The sequence below is a fragment of the Bacillus rossius genome, chromosome 13 (genome assembly GCF_032445375.1).
Source record: "Bacillus rossius redtenbacheri isolate Brsri chromosome 13, Brsri_v3, whole genome shotgun sequence".
NCBI lineage: Eukaryota > Metazoa > Arthropoda > Insecta > Phasmatodea > Bacillidae > Bacillus > Bacillus rossius.
In genome coordinates, this window is record NC_086340.1 from 46,581,181 (window position 1) to 46,600,687 (window position 19,507).

Genomic DNA, 19,507 nt, shown 5'->3' on the forward strand with positions numbered 1-19,507 from the left:
GGAGTTAAGAAAAGCACCAGTGTGAAGTCCGTGCACGAATGCCGCAAAGGTGGCGGAAATAAACACGTGTGTATATTTTGCAGTGAGAATTTGGTTGCACATTTACAAGATGAAAAATGTGTTGGGAATTAGTCGTACGAATGATGTTACCAAGGTGCGTGACGTCTGCAAGAAATGTGTGTGTCCACTGGTTCACGTGTCTTGACTGCTTGGTTCGATGCTGTGCAGAACCCAGGTCACTGGCATACGTCCTGGGAGACTTGTTTTCTTTACGAGAGACCTGAACTCAATTTAAGTCAACCTATCCACGAAGGCATGTCGTTTGAAACCAGGCACGATCAACTGGAGTGTCCTCCCGTTGTATCACCGCAGCACATACCTTGGAAACAAACAACTGGCATAGAAGAATCATGCTACGTTTTCTAGATTTATTTGAAAGAAGTAATGAGTCGCAGATGGTAAGTGGCCAAAAACCTTATATGAGCATAAACAACTCCACTCCCCTCTCCAAATGACTGGCGACGAATGTAGATCGCTGGCACACGTATCAGACACGGGTCTAGAAACTAGAGCCATTTTTTAAGTTATAAATATTTTAGTACCCTTTTTAAAATATTATATGTAAATTTTGTTAGTGTTAGGAGATGTAATTATTAAGTTAGCTACTTTCCAGAATCTATTCAGCATAGTTTTATATTGTGTAATTTGTTTTTAATGCGGGAAAAATTGAGCAGTAATAAAAATGTCTACTCAAATGTTAGTGCTAAGTGTAGTTTTAAGTCTTCCAAGTTGCTACAAATTTTTGAACATGAAATTCCCCGACTTTTCCAGGTTTTTACAAGTTCGTGAACTGCAATTTTGTTCTAGCATGTTTGCAGCGCGACTGTCTGATAATTTGTATTAGAGATGTCCTTTCAGAAAGTTAATCTTTTAGCACTAGTTAGCTTTAGGCTACTCTTTTTAATGAGTGGTTTAACTACATGCATATTTCAAGTAGATTACATTATTGCCTTTAAAAAAAAGTTCGTCCAAACTGTAATTATTGCTGTGGGTAGCGCAGAATTTAAGGCGTTCTCAGGTGGCAGAGAAATTCCAAAACGAATAAACGTGAAGTAGAGAAAAATGAATAAATAACGCACTACATATTTAAGACAACACAAAAAGGGAATAATACTCCCCTATCAAGCAACTATACACGGAGGGGAATCAGCATGTGCACACTGGAAGTTATTGTCTGAAGCAGGTTGGTAGCTGGGCTGAGTGGCGGGTAGATGGCACACAGAGCACCCGGACTGCCAAGGGTCGCTGGCCTAGGTCGAGGAGCTCCGAGAGCTACCTAAAGGCATGGGCATGAGGAGGCCAAGGGGGATTTGTTTAGCCCTGCAGAAGTTTCTGGGAAATAAACGCATGAGAGGGAAGTGAAACTGCAAGCGTTGTGCGAAGTGGGCTGGCGCTACGATAGCCGGGGCACGTGCTTGCAAGCGGTAGTGGCCGAGTGTACGCGACCAGAGGCGGGCATGAAGGCAGGACGCCAAGCGCAGCGTGGGATAGGAGAGCACAGTCGCTCACTGGTTGACAGTGGTCGGGAAACCAACCGTCAGCTCTAGGTAATATCAAAAGAAACAATCTTGACAAGTAATAAAATGCCCACCTCAAAAAAATAAAATGAACCTAAAAATCAACAAATTCTCAAATACTGTTTCCTCAAGAAAAATCAAAACTTGTGCCACAAAAACTAAAGTGGCGCACGGTAAAAATAATTTTATATCTATTACTTTATTGGTAGTAACCTTTAAAATGCCTTTATAGCTAATTCAAATATTGCTGATTGATGAAGATATTGTATAGCCATCTAGCCAATAGTTAAAAGCCATACAAATATCCACAATAAAGAAATGTTGCCCGCACAGCTAAAATGTAAGACTGTATGCTCATTAGACACAATTCATTAAAAATTCTAGTGTTAAACAAAATGTACTATAATGTAAAATTAACTTTAAAAAATTATTTAAGGTTAACTTTAACAAACTTAAAATTACTGAACTACCAAGTTTCCTATGACTTTACAGACATAAAGTACCCAAGGTGAAACAAAAGTATCAATAATATTTTAATGGTTCTATTATGCTTATCTGAATAGCTTTTGCAGATTGTAGCCCATAGCTTTCACCGCAGGTAGGTGTGGAGATGACAGCGTTGACTGTATGCCTGCAGACAATACATAGATGGCCACCGGAAAGTACGGAGTTTCGAAATGTTACCTCGCCACTTTTGACTTTCGGTTTATGTAACTTTTTATTGTCACTGAAAATGCTAATTATAATGCTAACTGTATCATTTTAGATCATGAGTGTAAATTATTCGGTAAAAGGGAGTTGGTAGTTTTCTATTACTTTTTTTAAATCTAATATTTCAACTTTATGCTGATTAGCCTTCTGTACCAGAATTTTTGTTACAAAACCAAACATAACCATATTGTCTTCCATAGCAGTAAAATTAAAAAAATTTTTTTTATGGGAAATACACTCTTTGCATCTATTTATGTATGTAATTGAAGTTCGGTTTCCTAGACTGTAACTGATATGCAGCTATCCTAACACTTTTACCCACAAACCTCGCATTATTTCTAACCTATGAATAAACATTCACACCGCTGCAGTCATCCAACACCAAAGAGCTAACCTATCTTGTCGAACAGCTCGCCGCCCGCAGCATACTCCAGGAATATGTACTCTATGTTCCCCTCGCGACGCTGCCCGAAGTAGCGGATGATGTGTGGGTTGGTCAGGATGCGATGGATCACCACTTCTTTGCGCATGGACGTTCTTGCATCCGGGTGCTTTTCCAGATCCACGGTTTTCATTGCCACTGCATCGCCCGTGCTGCGGTTCAACAGTAGTTTCACCCTAAAATAAAAATGCAATATAGAAAGTATAAACAAAAACTTTAAAAGATTACTGCAAAAAATACAGATAAAAATTATACACTCATACTATAATTAACCACTTGCTCTTCACAATACAACCAATAAGTCATGTGATAAAATGGCAATTATGTGATCTGCACATTATCTATCCAAACTCAACCATTTCTCTCTCCAAGAGTTCACCACCATATTACATTTTCATACAAGTAAACTTAAAAACAAGATCTGTGGATATATTGCCTTCTAAATAATACCTAGCTATTTTTTCTTGTTGCTAAAGACACTCAATATTAAAAAAATAAAAATCTGGCTTTTTGTCCAAACCTGACAATGTTACAGCTTACTTGTAATTCAAATAATAAAGCAAAGAGGCAAGAGTTTCTATGACGATAATAACATGAATGGTGGAAAATGTACAATTTTATACAACCCATTGCGAGGACTACAACAAAAACCACAAATGTAATGGTGGGTAAACAAGGGAGGGTTAACTTAATAACCAAATAATATGGTAAAACAAATGTTGAAACAACAATACATAAATGAATGTTAGGTGACCATGGATATTTATATTGAGTACACAAAATTTTAACCATCCCAGGAAGCAGAGCTAGCTGTGTGCCTCTCAGCTTCAGCAACGCAATCCTAGATCACAGTAATATACGTAGCATGCCATGCCAAAAGAATGAAACTGGTAAAGGAAAAGGCATTACCAGGGCATGCAATGTTCCAGAATAAGCCAGTCATTGTCTAGAAGGTCAAATGGTAGTTTCCGGACTGTTACTGTGGAAAGTGAAAGGGATTTAGTGTGATTATTTTTGGATTTTTGATGCACTTTTTGGATTTCCTGCATCTTCTTTCTATACTTCTCCAATGAGGTAGATTGCAGGATATCCCCTGAAGCAGCAAGTGTAACCTATAGCCCAAACCTCACCCCTAAATTACTGAGAGTTTAATTGAAATAAATTTATGTTTTACATGAATGTCAGTTGTGTTTTTTCACGAAGCAAGTTATTCTTGAGAAGGCTAGTTTTCAAAGGCCTAAGCAATAACTAGGCACAGTGCCTGCAACACTGCAGCCAACAGCTGAGTGACTCCCGGGATAAGAAGTCTCCCTCTAACATGTGCAGACGGACAGACAAGCTGGTATACAGCATGTTTTCGCCCGACGAGTTTGAAGTTGTCGAATGTCCGTCACCTCCCCACATGCACTGCTTGGCCGACTGTAAACTGTTAGTGAAGTCTTATATCAACATCAGCGAGTACCAACAAAATGACCCCTAGTGTAAGTGTTCGCAGGACTTGCGTGACAGCAAGGCAGTTTGGTATGTGGAGGAAAATGGCCTAATTTTGTTTTCTGGTAAAACCGGTCGTGCCCACAAGGCTGTGGTTCCTGCTGTCTCGTTGCGGAGGCGGGAATGGGTCTGACCCCTTCGGGGAAAGGTGATTGCTCTTTTGAGGTGTCGAAACTGTTGCCAGTTCTAGTATCTGAGACATGACCCAACAGGCCCACGGAAAGGGTGCATATATAGCCTCTCCTGCACTTATGGCAACCACCTGCCTCCTCGTGGCACCGCTGATGGGGGTGAAAGTGGTGGCTGTGCAGGGATGGGTAGCCCCTACCTCCAGTCATAGCGGAAACCCTGTTAACTGAAGGTGTCTCTGCCTCAGGCACCCTCAATTGTCTGGCTGGGTACCAGGAATGGTGAAAGGGCTGCAGCTGCGGGCAGCAGCAGACAGTGATTGAAACCTTTCTGGGTGGTTCGACTACCGAGCCATGGTGATGCATCCCAAAATCGGATTTCACCTTTAAGAAATTCATGCCCATGGAACGGAGTGCTGTAAGCTGTCGACATTCCTAGGTGGCGACCGGGCCCGAAATGGCTGTAAACTGATGAGCTTGCTCAAAGGTCGGTGGAGAAGCCGCGATATCATCAAGGCTATCTTGCTTCTTGGAGTGTTCAGTGGACTGTGAGGGGGTACCCGGGGCCACGGCCTGTAAACCTGTGCTATTGCCCCAGGTCGGGGGAGAGACCGTGATGACTTCTAGGTCCTCCACTCTCCCAATCGGTTCGAGATGGCGGACCAGACGTCACCGAAATTGGTAGTGGCGCGGGGTGATCCTGTTTGTGGAATAGGTCCCGCTGAGGTTTCCTTTGTCGGCCCAGGACCACAATTGGTGTCGGCCTCGCACTAGGCGGTGGTGCCCCGTGTGCTTTAGGGGCAAGCACGAGGGTTCCCTAGCCCTGAGACATGCTGACGCAGTGAGCGACGGAGACAGCTCCGGTTACCGACCTGGATAACCGGGAGAGGTTGGGTAGGCCTCCACCGGACCGCGGGTTCGCTGGGTGGTTTGAGGGGTCCCAGTGTGAGGCAGGCGCCAGAAGTGATGACAACTCCAGAGGGCTCAGGGAGCATCCAACTTTCTGATCAGCCGAGTGGGGTAGGGGGCCGAGGTGGTACACATGCTGGGATGGGTTCCTCAGACCCTGTGTATAGCCATAAGCTCTAACGCCCTTCTTGGTTGCGTATGCGGCGTGATCCGCATCCACGCCCGTGGGGGCCCCGGGGCGGAAGGGCCATTAGGCTAAGGGCGCCGGTTTAATAAAGAAAAGAGGGGGAAACCCCTGTGACCTTTAATGTCCTGCATCTCATTGTTTTGGCCTATTTTCATGCCTCGCTCATCGTTTAAAGCCTCTTTTGGTGCTGTGACGCCTGTGACGGCGTCACAAATTTTTTTTTGTTTGTGTCCGCGCGTTGTCGGAAGGTGTGACTTATCGCGTCATCTAGTAGTGTTTTGCTCAAGAGTTGTACGCTAGCAGACGGGCTTATCCGTGCAGCGCTGCGGGTGGTGGACTGTTGGAATTAGCTACCACGCATGCGCGGTAAGCGACCGGTCGAGCACAGCGCTGGGCAGAGGAGAGAGAAAAAGAAAGGGACTCGCGAGTTGACAGTGGAGCCTGACGGTCAGTGATGGTCCATGATAGGTACCTCCGGTGAATAATGCACTTCACGACTTCAAGAAATGATTTCCACTTTACTTGATTCACGTGTAAATCATGGACGAGAGGAGAAGACAGATTTCAGCGCGTTTACGCTTGAGAACGCAACGGGAGGCTCGTGCGGGGAAATGCAGTGCAGTTAACCCCCAGTCGAGGCCTCGATTGCCGAGGAATATATCAGCATAGACCCGGGCTAGTTATGAGGAGAAGAAAAGAAGCTACGATTGAGCTGTGGCTAAAATTTTTATGACAAGATAATAGTGGTCTTTTCTTTTCTAAATACGAGTAAGCATCGGCGCGAGTGAGAAAATTATTTTAAGAAGTTATAAATTTTTTTTATGTAATATTTTTTTCTTTTGGAGTTCGACACGACATGGCGGGTTGTGGAATGAGCGAGAAGGTGTGAGACTAGTCTACCGAGTCAACTTGAGCAGCTGGCACAGGAGGACAACATTTTATAAACTTAAATTTGGTCTACGATTTGATTTTTTCTGTTTATTGCGGAGGAAGGGAATAGATCGTCTGGACGGATTTTTTTTTGAAATGAAATTTGGGAAGAAATGAAGTTTCGTCAGTAGCAGAGCGACCGAAACTCCACGAAGTTTAAATGGTTCGTCGTATGGAATGCAGCTGGTTCGAGAGTCGGTGGTTGCAGTCGGCGTCCCAGCTGTGCAGATGTCCTTAAATTGTATAATGGTGGTGTAGTGATCTTTTCTTTTAAATGGCCTTTTTAAATTATTTATATTGTGCGTCGTCCTGTTCCCGATGGCAACTGAAGGGGTGAGTCTTGAAAAATATTTTTTCCTTGAGTCCCTGTGCATGGTGAAGAGCTAGTAAGAAGTTATGAGATATTAAAAAGGGTTTGAATATTATATGCCTAATGGTTGTGCGAGAGAGGAAACCGCGTGACTTTTTGAATTAAATCTTACTAGATTCCTTAAATAAGTTCTAGAATTTTTGGTGATTTAAGTTTTGCCGGAAATATTCTAGGCATTTTATTGTTGGCATGCTGCCCGCCACCGTAGGTTGGAGTGCAATTAAAATAGACCTGTGGTTCTATGCTTATCTCAATTGAGAACTTATGATTTCCTGGAGCTAATATGGTTGTAATGAAGTTGGCAGTTAAAAAGCCTGCCATGCGTGATTAGTGAGATTATTAAATAAATTTTTATAGAACTATATATTTATATTGTTGATACTTTGAGTGGTATGAAGCTTTATGAGCTGTAAGAGATTAAAATAATAGAGAACTGATAAATTATGGTCAGATATAAATTATTACCATAGATGTTTTATTGAATGTTAAATATATTATATAAATTTTTTATAGAACTATATATTTATATTGTTGATACTTTGAGTGGTATGAAGCTTTATGAGCTGTAAGAGATTAAAATAATAGAGAACTGATAAATTATGGTCAGATATAAATTATTACTATAGATGTTTTATTGAATGTTAAATGTACAATAGCTAAAATATTTTATTCATACTCATCTGAGGCTGTCTTGTGTGATCGACGAAATAATGAAAATTTTGTCATACTAATTGTGTCTTTTATATAAAATTTTATAGAACTATATAGTCATACTGTGGGTACATTACCATATTTAAATTATTGTTTAGAGTGTCAGGACTTGCTATAGGAGAGCTCTCGGGGTGGGATAAACGAAATATAATAGTATTTTAAAATTTTTGTCAGGTAAATTGTTATTGTATATAGCGTATGAAATTGGAGTAAGAGTTCATGCACTTGTGGTGAAGCCTGTGAACCCACAACAACAAAAAAGAAAACTCTACCCACCCCTATAAAAGTTTTTGTCTTGTACCTGAATTTTGAGATTATTAAGTTTACTCTGATTGTTGTAGTAAAGCCATTTTTGTATTTGAGCGCTGTTGAGATGCGCATATTAGTAGTTGTTTGCAAAATAATCAAAATATATTTATACCACTGCGCTCTGCTCTTTGTTTTGTTTAACGTAACCTTTTCTTTCCCTTTGATTTAGTCCCCTTGGGCCAATTGTGAGGCCAGGTTCTCCCTGTTGTAAGGGTAATAGGTAGAGAAGGGTTACAGTGTTCGTCAGGGAGGCACACTATCCTTTACTCTTTTGTACATTCATCTATGACATCTCTTGCATTTCCACCCACTCCCATGGTGTACTGTTTGCAGACGATCTCAACATTTGTAAAAGCATAACGCCCTTGATGTTTGGTTACTATTTCAACTTGACATTAACAGAACTTCACAAGTGGCGCAAAACAAATCGAGTAACTCAATAATAATAATAAATATGTCCTTCACAAGGAAATATCTTCCTATCAAATATGATTGTGTACTAGATAATACTCCAACTCCCAAAACTTACTCTCTAAAGATCTTGGTACCATTATGAGTTCCAAAAGGACTCTTGCTCTAATCAAACACATAACCTTTTATGCTACTAATATAGATTCTTTCCTTCTCTTTACTTAACACTAGTTAGGTCTAACTTAGAATTATATGGAATTCTATTAATAAATCTGATAGCGATAAAACCAAAATCTACTCGAAGTCATTAGACTTAAAAATTTCATGAACCTAACTTACCTTCTCTAGCTGACCGCCATGAATACCTTGATGCAATCTTTATTAAAAATTGTTATAATTATATTGGTTTAGTACTGTGGTACTCTAATACCACAATTGAACAGTAAATTAACATCTACTCTATGTAACTACTATAAAAAGATCGATATTATCAATAGAATTATCTCTAATCACAATAAACTTGATAATCTGGATAATTACTGAAAAAAAATTTTTTTTTACGTTAACTTGTGTGTTTTATTTTGTTCTGTATACATCAGTTGTCCTGATCAGTCTGTGTATTAATGTATTTATGTAACTGTCTTGTTTCTTTGTTGGCTTGTGGTCCCTGCATGTGAGAGATGTCCAGGGGCGTAGGAACCGGGGGGGGGGGGGGACAGGGGGGACGTGTCCCCCTGAACTTTTTGGGTGGAGGGGACTGTCCCCCCCAACTTTCTAGACCGTGATATTTTTATTTTATAATATTATTCCGCATTACTGTTATGCTATTTAAATAAATCAATAATATAAGCAATTTTAAGTGAATCGGGTAACACGTATCAAAGGTTCACGTGCAAGAAATATGTCCAGCATCGAAATTATAACATTCAAAAACAAATAGTAAAGTGACTTTACTTTAAACTGTCAAAACGTACCAATGTTATTTGAAATAGAGTATACCTGCAGGACTACGCCCCTTCCTCTTTGCAACCAGACCTAATGTCTGCTGTCATTAGGCAGCTTAGCTCCCTCCCTCCTCGTGTATCATACACCTATACATATCGTCTGTGAGTGTACTTGCACATTCCTTGAATAACCTTAAGTATTTCGCTATTTTGTTGTCGTGTTGGGTGTTAGAAGTAGTGATGTAGAAACATGTGTTGAGCAGTAGACCAGAGAGTTGTAGATGTAGAGTCAAACTACTTACATGTGCATTAGCATTTCATTTTATCGACAATGAAAAGACAAAAAACTGTTTTAACATATTTTTCAATAGCCAAAAGACAGTACGAAGATGCTCATGCTGAAACTTCATCGAACGAAAGTGAACCAGTAATAAGTGGAACTGAGGTGAGTAACAATCTATCATTAGAAAAATTCTGGTGGTACAACACATTATAGAATTAATTATTAATTATTCTCTTTGTAATAAAGTGGCAAGAACAAGTGTTTGATTTGTTGTGGGGGGGGGGGGGGGGGGGGGGGGTAGGAGGCGGTTTTCAATCACCATTAAACCATTACATTTAACACTTAACAGTAATTTTATAATTTGTAGTCTTAAGTTTCTGTCCCTTGCTGGTAGCAACTCATCCTTAAACAAAAGAGAGAAAAAAAAGTTAAAAGTTTAACTTAAGGATGTGTAAACATTGAAATAAAAATGTTTCTTTTAAGAAATTCCACACAAATTTAACGGCCATGCATAGGTACATAAAAAAATCTACTAAACATAGAACAAATATTCATGTAAATAAAAAGTTGTCCTTTTCTTAAAAATGCAGTTATTATAAGTTACCTGGTTCGTTTCTCAGTGGGGTCATCCTAATTTCAGATGTGGAAATTATGCCGGGATGATGCTTCGGAATACTGGTATTCTCAGGGATTTCCTGTTTTCCCTTTTCCCTGCCTTTTATTTTCGGCGCTGCACACCGTTCACCTCATTTCAAACACCCTCTGACTTTTTTTTCCCCGCCCAGATACACTCCAAAAGGGATCTCTCAACTTAAGTAGGGTCAGGTGGGGTGGATATGATACAAAAAACCAAACTTTTTGAATATTATTTTAACTAAGAGCACCACAACACTGAGAAAAATTACGCACATTTCTTGGGGCTTTAGAAACCTAATCCTAACTCAATAAAAATTTAGATTCACTTTCACCCCAAGTTATACACTGTATTACATTCACCCCATCCAACCCTACTTAATATAAATAGTTATAAAGTGCTATTTTGCACTTTTAAAATCAAAATTTTCTGATGGAGGACCCCCGGACCCCCAGTCAAAAATTATGGTGATTAAAAATAATTATAGAAGCAATGCGAAATAGCCTAAACCAACCATTTGAAAATGTGAATTAGGAAGACTTTTAAACACATAGAAAAATTACTAATTTTGACAAAAAAAAATTACCTATGTGGCTACTATGCATACTTGTACTGCTAAAATACAACTAAATTACACAAATCACCCACTCTCAAATAAGCTATAGCTACATTAAAAAATATTTGTGTGTGTTGTTACCTGTTGACTGTGATACTTGAAGATCAGCACAATATTTCACAGAAAAACACAACTCACAGAATCTACCTTAGCATTAAATTATCAATATTCCGTCCAGTGCAGTTTCCTTCCAAAACAGGAATGGAAAGAACAACATTTACAATTTTATGCTGTGCCTCATCATAAATCGTAACTACAATAGGATACAACTTGGAACTAGTATCGTTGCTACCATCAGTTGCAACTGATAACGGCCCACTTTTTAAGTACTGCACTAGGTACTCCGGATTTTGCATCTGAAGCCATTTCTTTCATAATAGCAGAAGTTTTGGTAAGTCCACATCCATATTTCTTGGCAATTTCAGAGTATGGGAACATTATTTTTACAAGTGCACCGGCATTATCTGCGGCCACTAGAGGAATGTTATGCTCTATCAAAAACGAAGTAAATAAACACTCAGCTCGCGTGATGTCTAGATCTGCACCCCCTGGTTTAACAAAGAACCTTGAAAGTTTCTGATTAACTTCTTGGCATTTTACATTGGATAAATGCTTCGCACTTTCCCCGCCATGTGATATGTTGATGTCGCATCTGCATATCTTACAAAAGCCATACCTTTCCCCTTGTCAACATTTGAAATGCATGGAAACTCTGCACTATATTTATCGTGGAATGTCTGATAATAGTATTGTTTTTTCGTACTCAACTTTGAAAACATAATGCAGACAATTTGTGCTTCATAACCGGTCACAAACGCTTAAAAGAGGCGACGGCAATAGCTCGTAACACAGTAAACAAATTCGTAAACAGTTAACACATTGCATTCGTACACAACAGCGTACGTTTGCCCGTTTAAATGTATTTGTAATTCTAATTTTAATACAAAATAGCAACTCGTATATTATAAATCACCTCAAATGCACTATAACCTTTCTTAATTAACCGTCAAACAAACAATGACGTACTCGCTGCAGAACTGTGTAATCGGAAAAAAACCACATAAGCGCAACACGCCATACATAGATCAACATGAATGTTGAATCGATTTGGAAGACACCTACTTTTTTTTTCAGCAAAGCCATTTTGAAAACAAAAATAGGAAGAAGTCAGACAATTTCGGAAAATCACAAAGAGCAGTTATAATTCGGAAGACTTCCGGAAAAATCGGAAAGGTTGGCAGGTATGAATATACCATTACCTAGAAACAAGCTACTTTTTTTGGCAAATAAGCATAAAAATATTACAAATGGTTTTTCATACATGTTAAGGTTGAAGAGTCTCAGCAACAATTATTTTGAGTTAATGCTTTTTTAATATACCAATACATAAAAAAACTTTAAAGTTACACTAAAAATCTGATGATTCTGTAAAATGGCACTGCATAATTTCTAGTTTACTTTTTTGGAAAGTTTTTTTAGGTAATACTAACCACAACATTAAATACTTTGAAATCCTGTGAATGGCTGATAAATTTAGCAGCAAACCATCACAGTCGAGATAACTTGCACGAATAACAAATTGCTTGACCACAGCTGAATCTGATGTCTCATCAACTTCAATAGAAAAATGGAGAATTTTGTAATTGGTCCAAAATTTTGTTCACAACTACAGTGGATCAACTATCATTTCCTGAATAAGTTCTGCTGTAATATTGGGCATTTTTTGCTACTCTCAGATGGTCTTTGATGGGAACACATGAGGGAAAATATTAGATCTAAAAGGGACTAAAAGTTTGTTGTTTGAGGAAATTTTCTTGTTGCAAAAGTAATGCAAATGTGTGCAAAAGGTTTCATGGCTGAATGGAGGATAGAGGCACTGTTGACATGTCTGAGATCACTTTCCAAGCTCACGCAATACCAAAAGGGACATTTCACACAATAAGGAATGGAGTCCTTTGACATTAGATAGACCCTATTTTCAAGATGGCTGCATCACTCGCTGTAAATACACACTACAGAAGTAACAGGGGCACATTCGTACACTAGTGCGCCATGCAAGTTACGTTTGCCGTAAGATGTGTTCGCCAACTTGTTTCAGTGTTTTTGTTTTGATGGCGAGATTTAAAGTTCGTTATAAGTGCCAGCCTTCTGTACGATTTTGAAAATAATTTTAGCAGCTATGCATTTCGATAAAAAATATATAAAATATTTAAAGCCAATGGAAATCGAAATTAAAAGTGCGGGCATCATTTCTGGAGTGTGGCACAACTGACTCGCGCTGACCCACATAGCTGCATCACTGCAATGCATACAGGATCATGCCATCATGATCAAATGCACCGAATCTCGGTATTACATAATAATAAAAAACAAGGGAGTCAGTAATTCAGTACTCGCTAGTGATGTGTATACAGCTAACCTCAATAACTAGCAAATTCATGTGTTCTCATTTGGCAAATAAACTTATAATACAAAATTAGGACACCAAATTTTAACATAAAATTATTAAAAATAATGAGAGCATGTTAAATATATGAAAACTTTTCATTTTAGGGAAAAAGAAAAAACAATTATTCCCCTTTCTATAACCTAACTGTAGTGTAATTCTGCTCAACATGATGGTACTATCATTTTTTTGGTTATACTTCTTTAGGCATGTTGAGGGTGACATTTTAGCAAGCACCAGAAATGCAATGAAATAAGCACGGAAGTCTGACAGAAAAAGTCTCGTGTGGATGCCTGCAGAAACTGCTATAGCCACGAGTCAACATTGTCAAGATGGTGGACGCAAGGGGGTTGTACTAAGCCTATTGGTAAGCCAAAGTAAACTTTATAGTAATGAAACAATTTTGTAAACTTGATAAGTAATAAAATAAAAAAGGAACTTTAAAAATTCCTTTGATTTATTATCCAGGAAAATTGTGTTGGAATAAACATGGCGTCAAAAGATATTTAACATTTTGTTGGTTCTCTAAAGCATTACAAATATGGTGCTATCTTTGAAGTATTTTTCAAACTAAAAGTTGCAGTCCAATAGATCCCAGCTAGGACTTAACTTTTGAAAATACTGCCATCTTGTTAAGATTCACTAAACAGTTATTAGTATAAATTTTCCAAAAATATTAACATGAACACTTTAAAACACATAATACTAAATATATGTTTGTATATTTGTTTTTGCTTTGTGTCTGAAATTAGTTGGTAAATACTTACTTCAAACCAACCCTAACCTTACTGAGCCAATTCACATTATATTATTTTATCAAAAAATAATAATAATTTATTTACGAATGTGTTTTGAACCGCGTACCTCATTATTACAGAACACACACCTTACCACCAGCTACCAACAGTAAGGAGAATATATATTATAATCATTGTACTTAAAGCCATTTTTTTTTCAGTCAATTTAAAACTTGGCATTACCTTTAACTATGATTATTTTAGTTCACCAAATATATTCCAGAGTAGTTTTCACAATCCCAAAGTTTCATTTGACTCCACCAAGAAGTATGGTACGTACCCTAAAATTTACCAAAGTGACGAGACACAGGTTATGTTGCTACACGTGCACAATCTTTTTGAGGTTTACGAGACTTACGTGCAGACGCAGCATAGTTGTCCTGCACTTACGTTCCACTTTCTCAACAAGAGCAACGATGTTTACACATTAAAAAATGTCAACAATAATGGTGCACAATTAAGCAACACGTGTTAACCACAAGACATCGTCTACTGAACTTTTAAATTTCCTTTGCTGCAACAGATGTGTCACAAGTTTTGTTTCCTAGCACACGGTCGTTCCCGACACAGCTGACTGAGGGAGACCTCACGTGAAGCTAATGACAACGGAGTCGGTGAGATGCGATTGGATTCTCTACTTCGTCTAGCATGGAAGGTCTGATCTCTAGGAGTGTACATTCAGAACTGCAGTTCAGCATTGGACAAGGGGAAAAAAAAAGTTAAAAATGCACAATGAAAAAAACTTTCAGTCTAATAAAGATTTAAACAAACTCCACCTGCCACACTTAGGTTCAGGGTCAACTAATCAACTGAAGCAAACATGCAACAAAAATTTTAAAATGGTCATGAACCAAAAACCCAATCATAAAACCTGAATATATTATAGTGGTTTCAAATGTGGTGATTACGTAATTTTTACAAATCACTTTTTCTCGATTCTTCCACCTCAATATAGTCTCAATAGCCCCCACCACAATTCCTAGCTACATCCATGCCTTGATACTGTTGTACATGATGATTGCCATTTTAATTTAGTCCGACATGATCCTGCGCACCAGATCCTAGAGCATGGTGTAGGAAACCACCTTGAACAACCTTGAAGACTGCAAAAATTGTGTTTTAGCCAGCGGTAAATGAAAAAAATGTAAATATTAATGCAAAACTATTACAATAGCTATTACATTACTGCTACAGAAAATGTAACAATTTCACAACCATTTTTATATACATTTTTTAATGACTTATTCCCCACAATTTCCCTCAATTCAATGACCCTGCCCACAAGTGAGATTCTCATAATTCAGTAGATATTTAAAAATGCTGAATTGGGGGTGGATACAGGAGCAAATTCAGTATTGGAAAAGTCAATTTTTAAAATTTAATATCTGTGGAAAATCAGCATCTAGAAAAACAATTTTCCTGGATAATTTTGAAGGAAAGTAACCCCCCCCCCCCCCCCCCCCCCCCCCCCCCATTCACTAAACAAATTTGGAGGGGCAGCCATTGAAGGAGTTGCACCTGAGCCTTCTAAGGGGCTTCAAAAGTGTTTTTTTTTGATCAGTCACAAACATTATTTTCCCACCCCATTTTTTATTTTAATTATAGTAGACAGTTCAAGGAAAGTCCCTGTGTATCAGCTCTATCAGTACCAATTTTCGAAGTATGTGGAAAAAATGCCCTCCCAATTTTATTTTTCATTTATAGCATACAGTTCAAGGTAGGTACCTGTGCATTAAATTTATCCGCTCACAGTCTATATCGATTTTATTAACTAAAAACGGGGAAAGACTTCCTTACCTGCGGGTAATTACTTAGGCTGTTGTTATTCCAAGCGATGACACACATTCATGATATATACACACACATGTAACGAGAGCAATTGAACGTGATATTTTATAATATTTTTAATGTAGCTAACTTAAACCAAACAAAACCCTTTACAGAATTTTGAAGTATTTTAAATATATCTATATACATCTAATCCAACCCTACTTACCATTCTCACAATATCACAGTACTTGTAAAGTAAATAACCTAAAAATTCTTGACTATGTGAGCTATTGGACATACGCCATTGCTAAGCACATGTATGTCTGTAGAAGAAAACTACAAAAAAACAAAAATGACAAAAACACAAATTGAGCAAAAAAATTGCTGTTGTCAGGATATAAACACCACACAATACTCCACAACAGGAATATGGTCAACAAAGAAAATGGACTAACAGAACGAAAGGTAAATATGTAGTTGAGCGGTATTTGCGAAAAAAAATTGTTGAAAATCCGAAAATATCTTTTATTAGACGCTCTTCAACATCCTCTTTTCATTGAAAGCGGCGGAGATAAGAAATTCCAAATACTTTAAGAGATATAGCCGTTCTTATTTTGCATACAAGACCTGTGTATCATTCGACCGCCGCCATTTTTTTATTTTTCCGTGTGTTTGTGAATGCCTAATTAATGAAAATGGTCGATTAGGTCAGGTCAGTTACATTATAAATACTTTGAAACTAAGCGTAAATTAGAAATAAAATGACATTATTTCAATGGTTCTTTAGTTTTTAAGTATTTATAATGTAACTGACCTGACCTAACAAACCGGTACAAAGGATGAACAGTAACAACTCATGTAAAATTTTTTTGTTACTTATTACTTGCGCCAACAATAAAAAATAAGACTTTAAAATTAGAAACTTTAAAAACTCGCCTAAGTTGGAGGCGGTAATTAAACACCGTTTTAAAACAATAAATGAACTAAATAATCACGTATGGGTTCATTTGAATTCTGGCATATCACGATCAATCACGTGACGACATTATCCAAGGTGTGGAGTCTTCCCAGAGAATTTTGTGGCTATTTTCCCATGTATGTTCAGCAAGTCTGGATTTTAGGATTTCACCCTTCTTGCAGTTGTTTATTGTTCTTTGATTCGGGTGGATAGAGCTCTGCCAGTTTCACCTATGTACATGTGGCCACATTCACAGGGGATCTGATACACACAGTTGTGAGTTTGTAATTTTTCTGTGGCTGGTTTCACCTTGGTAACAATACTTTTAATAGTAGATTTAGAACGGAATGCTGTTTTAAGTCCATATTTGTTTCCCAGGCGTCTTATTTTTTCTGAAAGCCCTTTAACATACGGACATGCTTAATTTGTGTTTTTGTCATTTGTTTTTTTTTGTAGTTTTCTTCTACAGACATACATGTATGTGCTTAGCAATGGTGTATGTCCAAAAGCTTACATCAAATCATGCACTGCCATTGTACAACTTTTTCAAAGATAATACTAAAAATTCTTAATATATATATATATCAACTTTAAGTAATGACCTCTTAAGGAGTGATTCAAAATCATGTAAGAAAATTAAAAAAAAATTTGGAATGTTTTAATTTTATGTGTAACGTCTTAGCTCTTGGTATACTGCATTTGGTGGGAATAATTTCTTAACTGACGGAAATGTGCAACTATTCTTTGGGAATGAGTCTTTGAATCAACTTGCTGTCATTTGCTTAAATCGTCATGACAAAATGTTTATCCACAGTGTTTCAATGGAATTTGTGCAGTGGCTTGATTTTAGTTTTGCATTTGAAAATACATTTTTGGCACAAATTATGACCGGCAGACAAGGCAAATCTTTATTTCTGTTAAACCAATATTTTAAATTCCAAGGCCCTTGAGGATTTGGGATCTTTTAAGGAATTTTTATAATATTTTTCTACGCATTGTGTGACTTTAGTGGATATTAGATGTGTATATGTATTAAATAAAGTCTAATCCCGAAACTTATTTATTTGGCATTTTCCATTATAATTTTCCATTACTGCTATCAACGGTGCTGCTACCTATGGCGAACAGCACAAACAAAGTTCACAATGACAAAAGGAAATGTTCTTGTATTAACTACATGGAAAGTATTTTAATAAAACTCCTTATCAAAAATCAGGTCCTAAGCCGAGGTTAAGTATTTTAAAAGTTTTTTTTTCTTCTCCCCACTTTTCTGGAGGTGTTATACTATAGTTTAAAAATTGTATGCTAATCTAATGGTTCGATAGTTGACATGGTGAACAAACCATGAGAGATTGTGGAAACGCAATTTTAAGATTTCAGCAGCGGGTCAGAAAAATATGACAATTGCATCCAGAAATGTACTTGAAAACACATTTTGGACATATTTATCACAATCTACATCATTTTAAAGAATTTGACGTTAAATTTTGTCAGAGGCCCAAGTGTATTTGCAACATGAGAACACATGAATTTAGTCGTTACCAAGGTTAGATGTTACATATCACTCAGTAAATTACTGAAAAACTTGCTTAATCGTAATAAGACATTATGGGAAACTGGCCAATTAGGATTGGCAAAGTGCAAGACACTTTATTGCATTACTTCAAAGCCATTTTACATTCTACATCGCTAGATGCCACTACTGTTACTAGTTTCACACACTTAAAAATGTAGGTTCATCCACACCAAGAGGTTTGCTGACATCACTGTCTCACATATTTCTTGCAAGTTTCCCATTTTGTCCCTATTTCAACATTTGGTCTAACTCACCTTAGACCAACTATTCCCATATACCTATTTTACAACCTTTTCCAAGAAACTTAACATAAAAAAAACTCCAATTTAAGGTTAAGTATTATCGGCTGGCAACATGTTGCGAAAATAAAATTTTACAAAACTATTTCATTGCCATTAACATTTTCATTAATATAGCACAAAATATCATTACTTACTCTCCAAATGCTCCTTCACCCAGAGTTTGAGCTATGGTCCAGCCGTCAACAAATTCCGAATCCATTTTAACTTCCAGAAACCTTCCAACAGCATCACTTCACTCGCCAAGCCGGCTAGTTCAATTTGAAAATATCTGAAAACATACTGAAAATGAATATACTACTATTGTTTAGCATTAGGAATTAATTAAACATAAAGAAATATCAATAGCTGAAAACATCCGTAAACTACGTATTCATAGCGTGGAATAAGAAAAACCGTTTCCCAGAGGAATGCAATGCGTAGTCAGAATCAGCAGTATTCATCGATGTTTATAATTACTAACTAGAAAATATCACATGACATACCTTTCACTTGCATATGTAATGTTTTGGCATTACAAGTACATTAATACAGAGGAAACTGTCATATCAAACACGTGGTTGTCAAGACAATGAAACCCGCGATTTCTACGACATAGCAGCAGGCTTTATATATGCCCGAGGGCATTTCCACAAACTTTCACTTATTTGATGCTTTACTGGCAACAAATTCTTACCAAAATAAAATCGATCGTTATTTCCTTATTTGCGTACATTATTCAACATAAAACTAAATAAATAACGGTAACAAAATTCTTGAATTCTAAATAGCCCATCAATGTAGACACTCATGGCGGCGACACAACCATTGCTGTTTTCGCGCCGACGACGGTAATGGCGATTTTTATAAACTGATTTGTAAAAGAATATTATCTGAAAGATACTTCACTTTCGACTATTGTTTGAAAATACAACTAGCAACAAATTAAAACATATATCTAATTTATTGGCTATTATAATTATACATAACTATAATATATTTATTTACCATGGAAATTTAAACGAAAAT

At 37.4% G+C, this 19,507-nt stretch overlaps 1 protein-coding gene across 4 annotated transcripts in view; it reads right to left on the reverse strand.

Moving 5' to 3' along the window:
- Window positions 1-19,325, reverse strand: part of LOC134538519 (serine/threonine-protein kinase grp) — a 41,080-nt gene extending 21,755 nt beyond the window's left edge. Inside the window, exons 1-3 of one of the 4 annotated variants that reach the window (XM_063379906.1) lie at window positions 19,176-19,325; window positions 18,637-18,770; window positions 2,683-2,906 (exon numbers count right to left, since the gene is read on the reverse strand). In XM_063379906.1, coding sequence (XP_063235976.1) covers window positions 2,683-2,906; window positions 18,637-18,701 — 289 coding nt within the window. In that variant the 5' untranslated portion in view covers window positions 18,702-18,770; window positions 19,176-19,325. Of the gene's footprint in view, window positions 1-2,682; window positions 2,907-18,636; window positions 18,782-18,984 lie in introns of those variants that run through there. The other 3 variants (XM_063379907.1, XM_063379905.1, XM_063379908.1) reach the window with 3 other exon arrangements.
- Window positions 19,326-19,507: the final 182 nt, after the last annotated feature.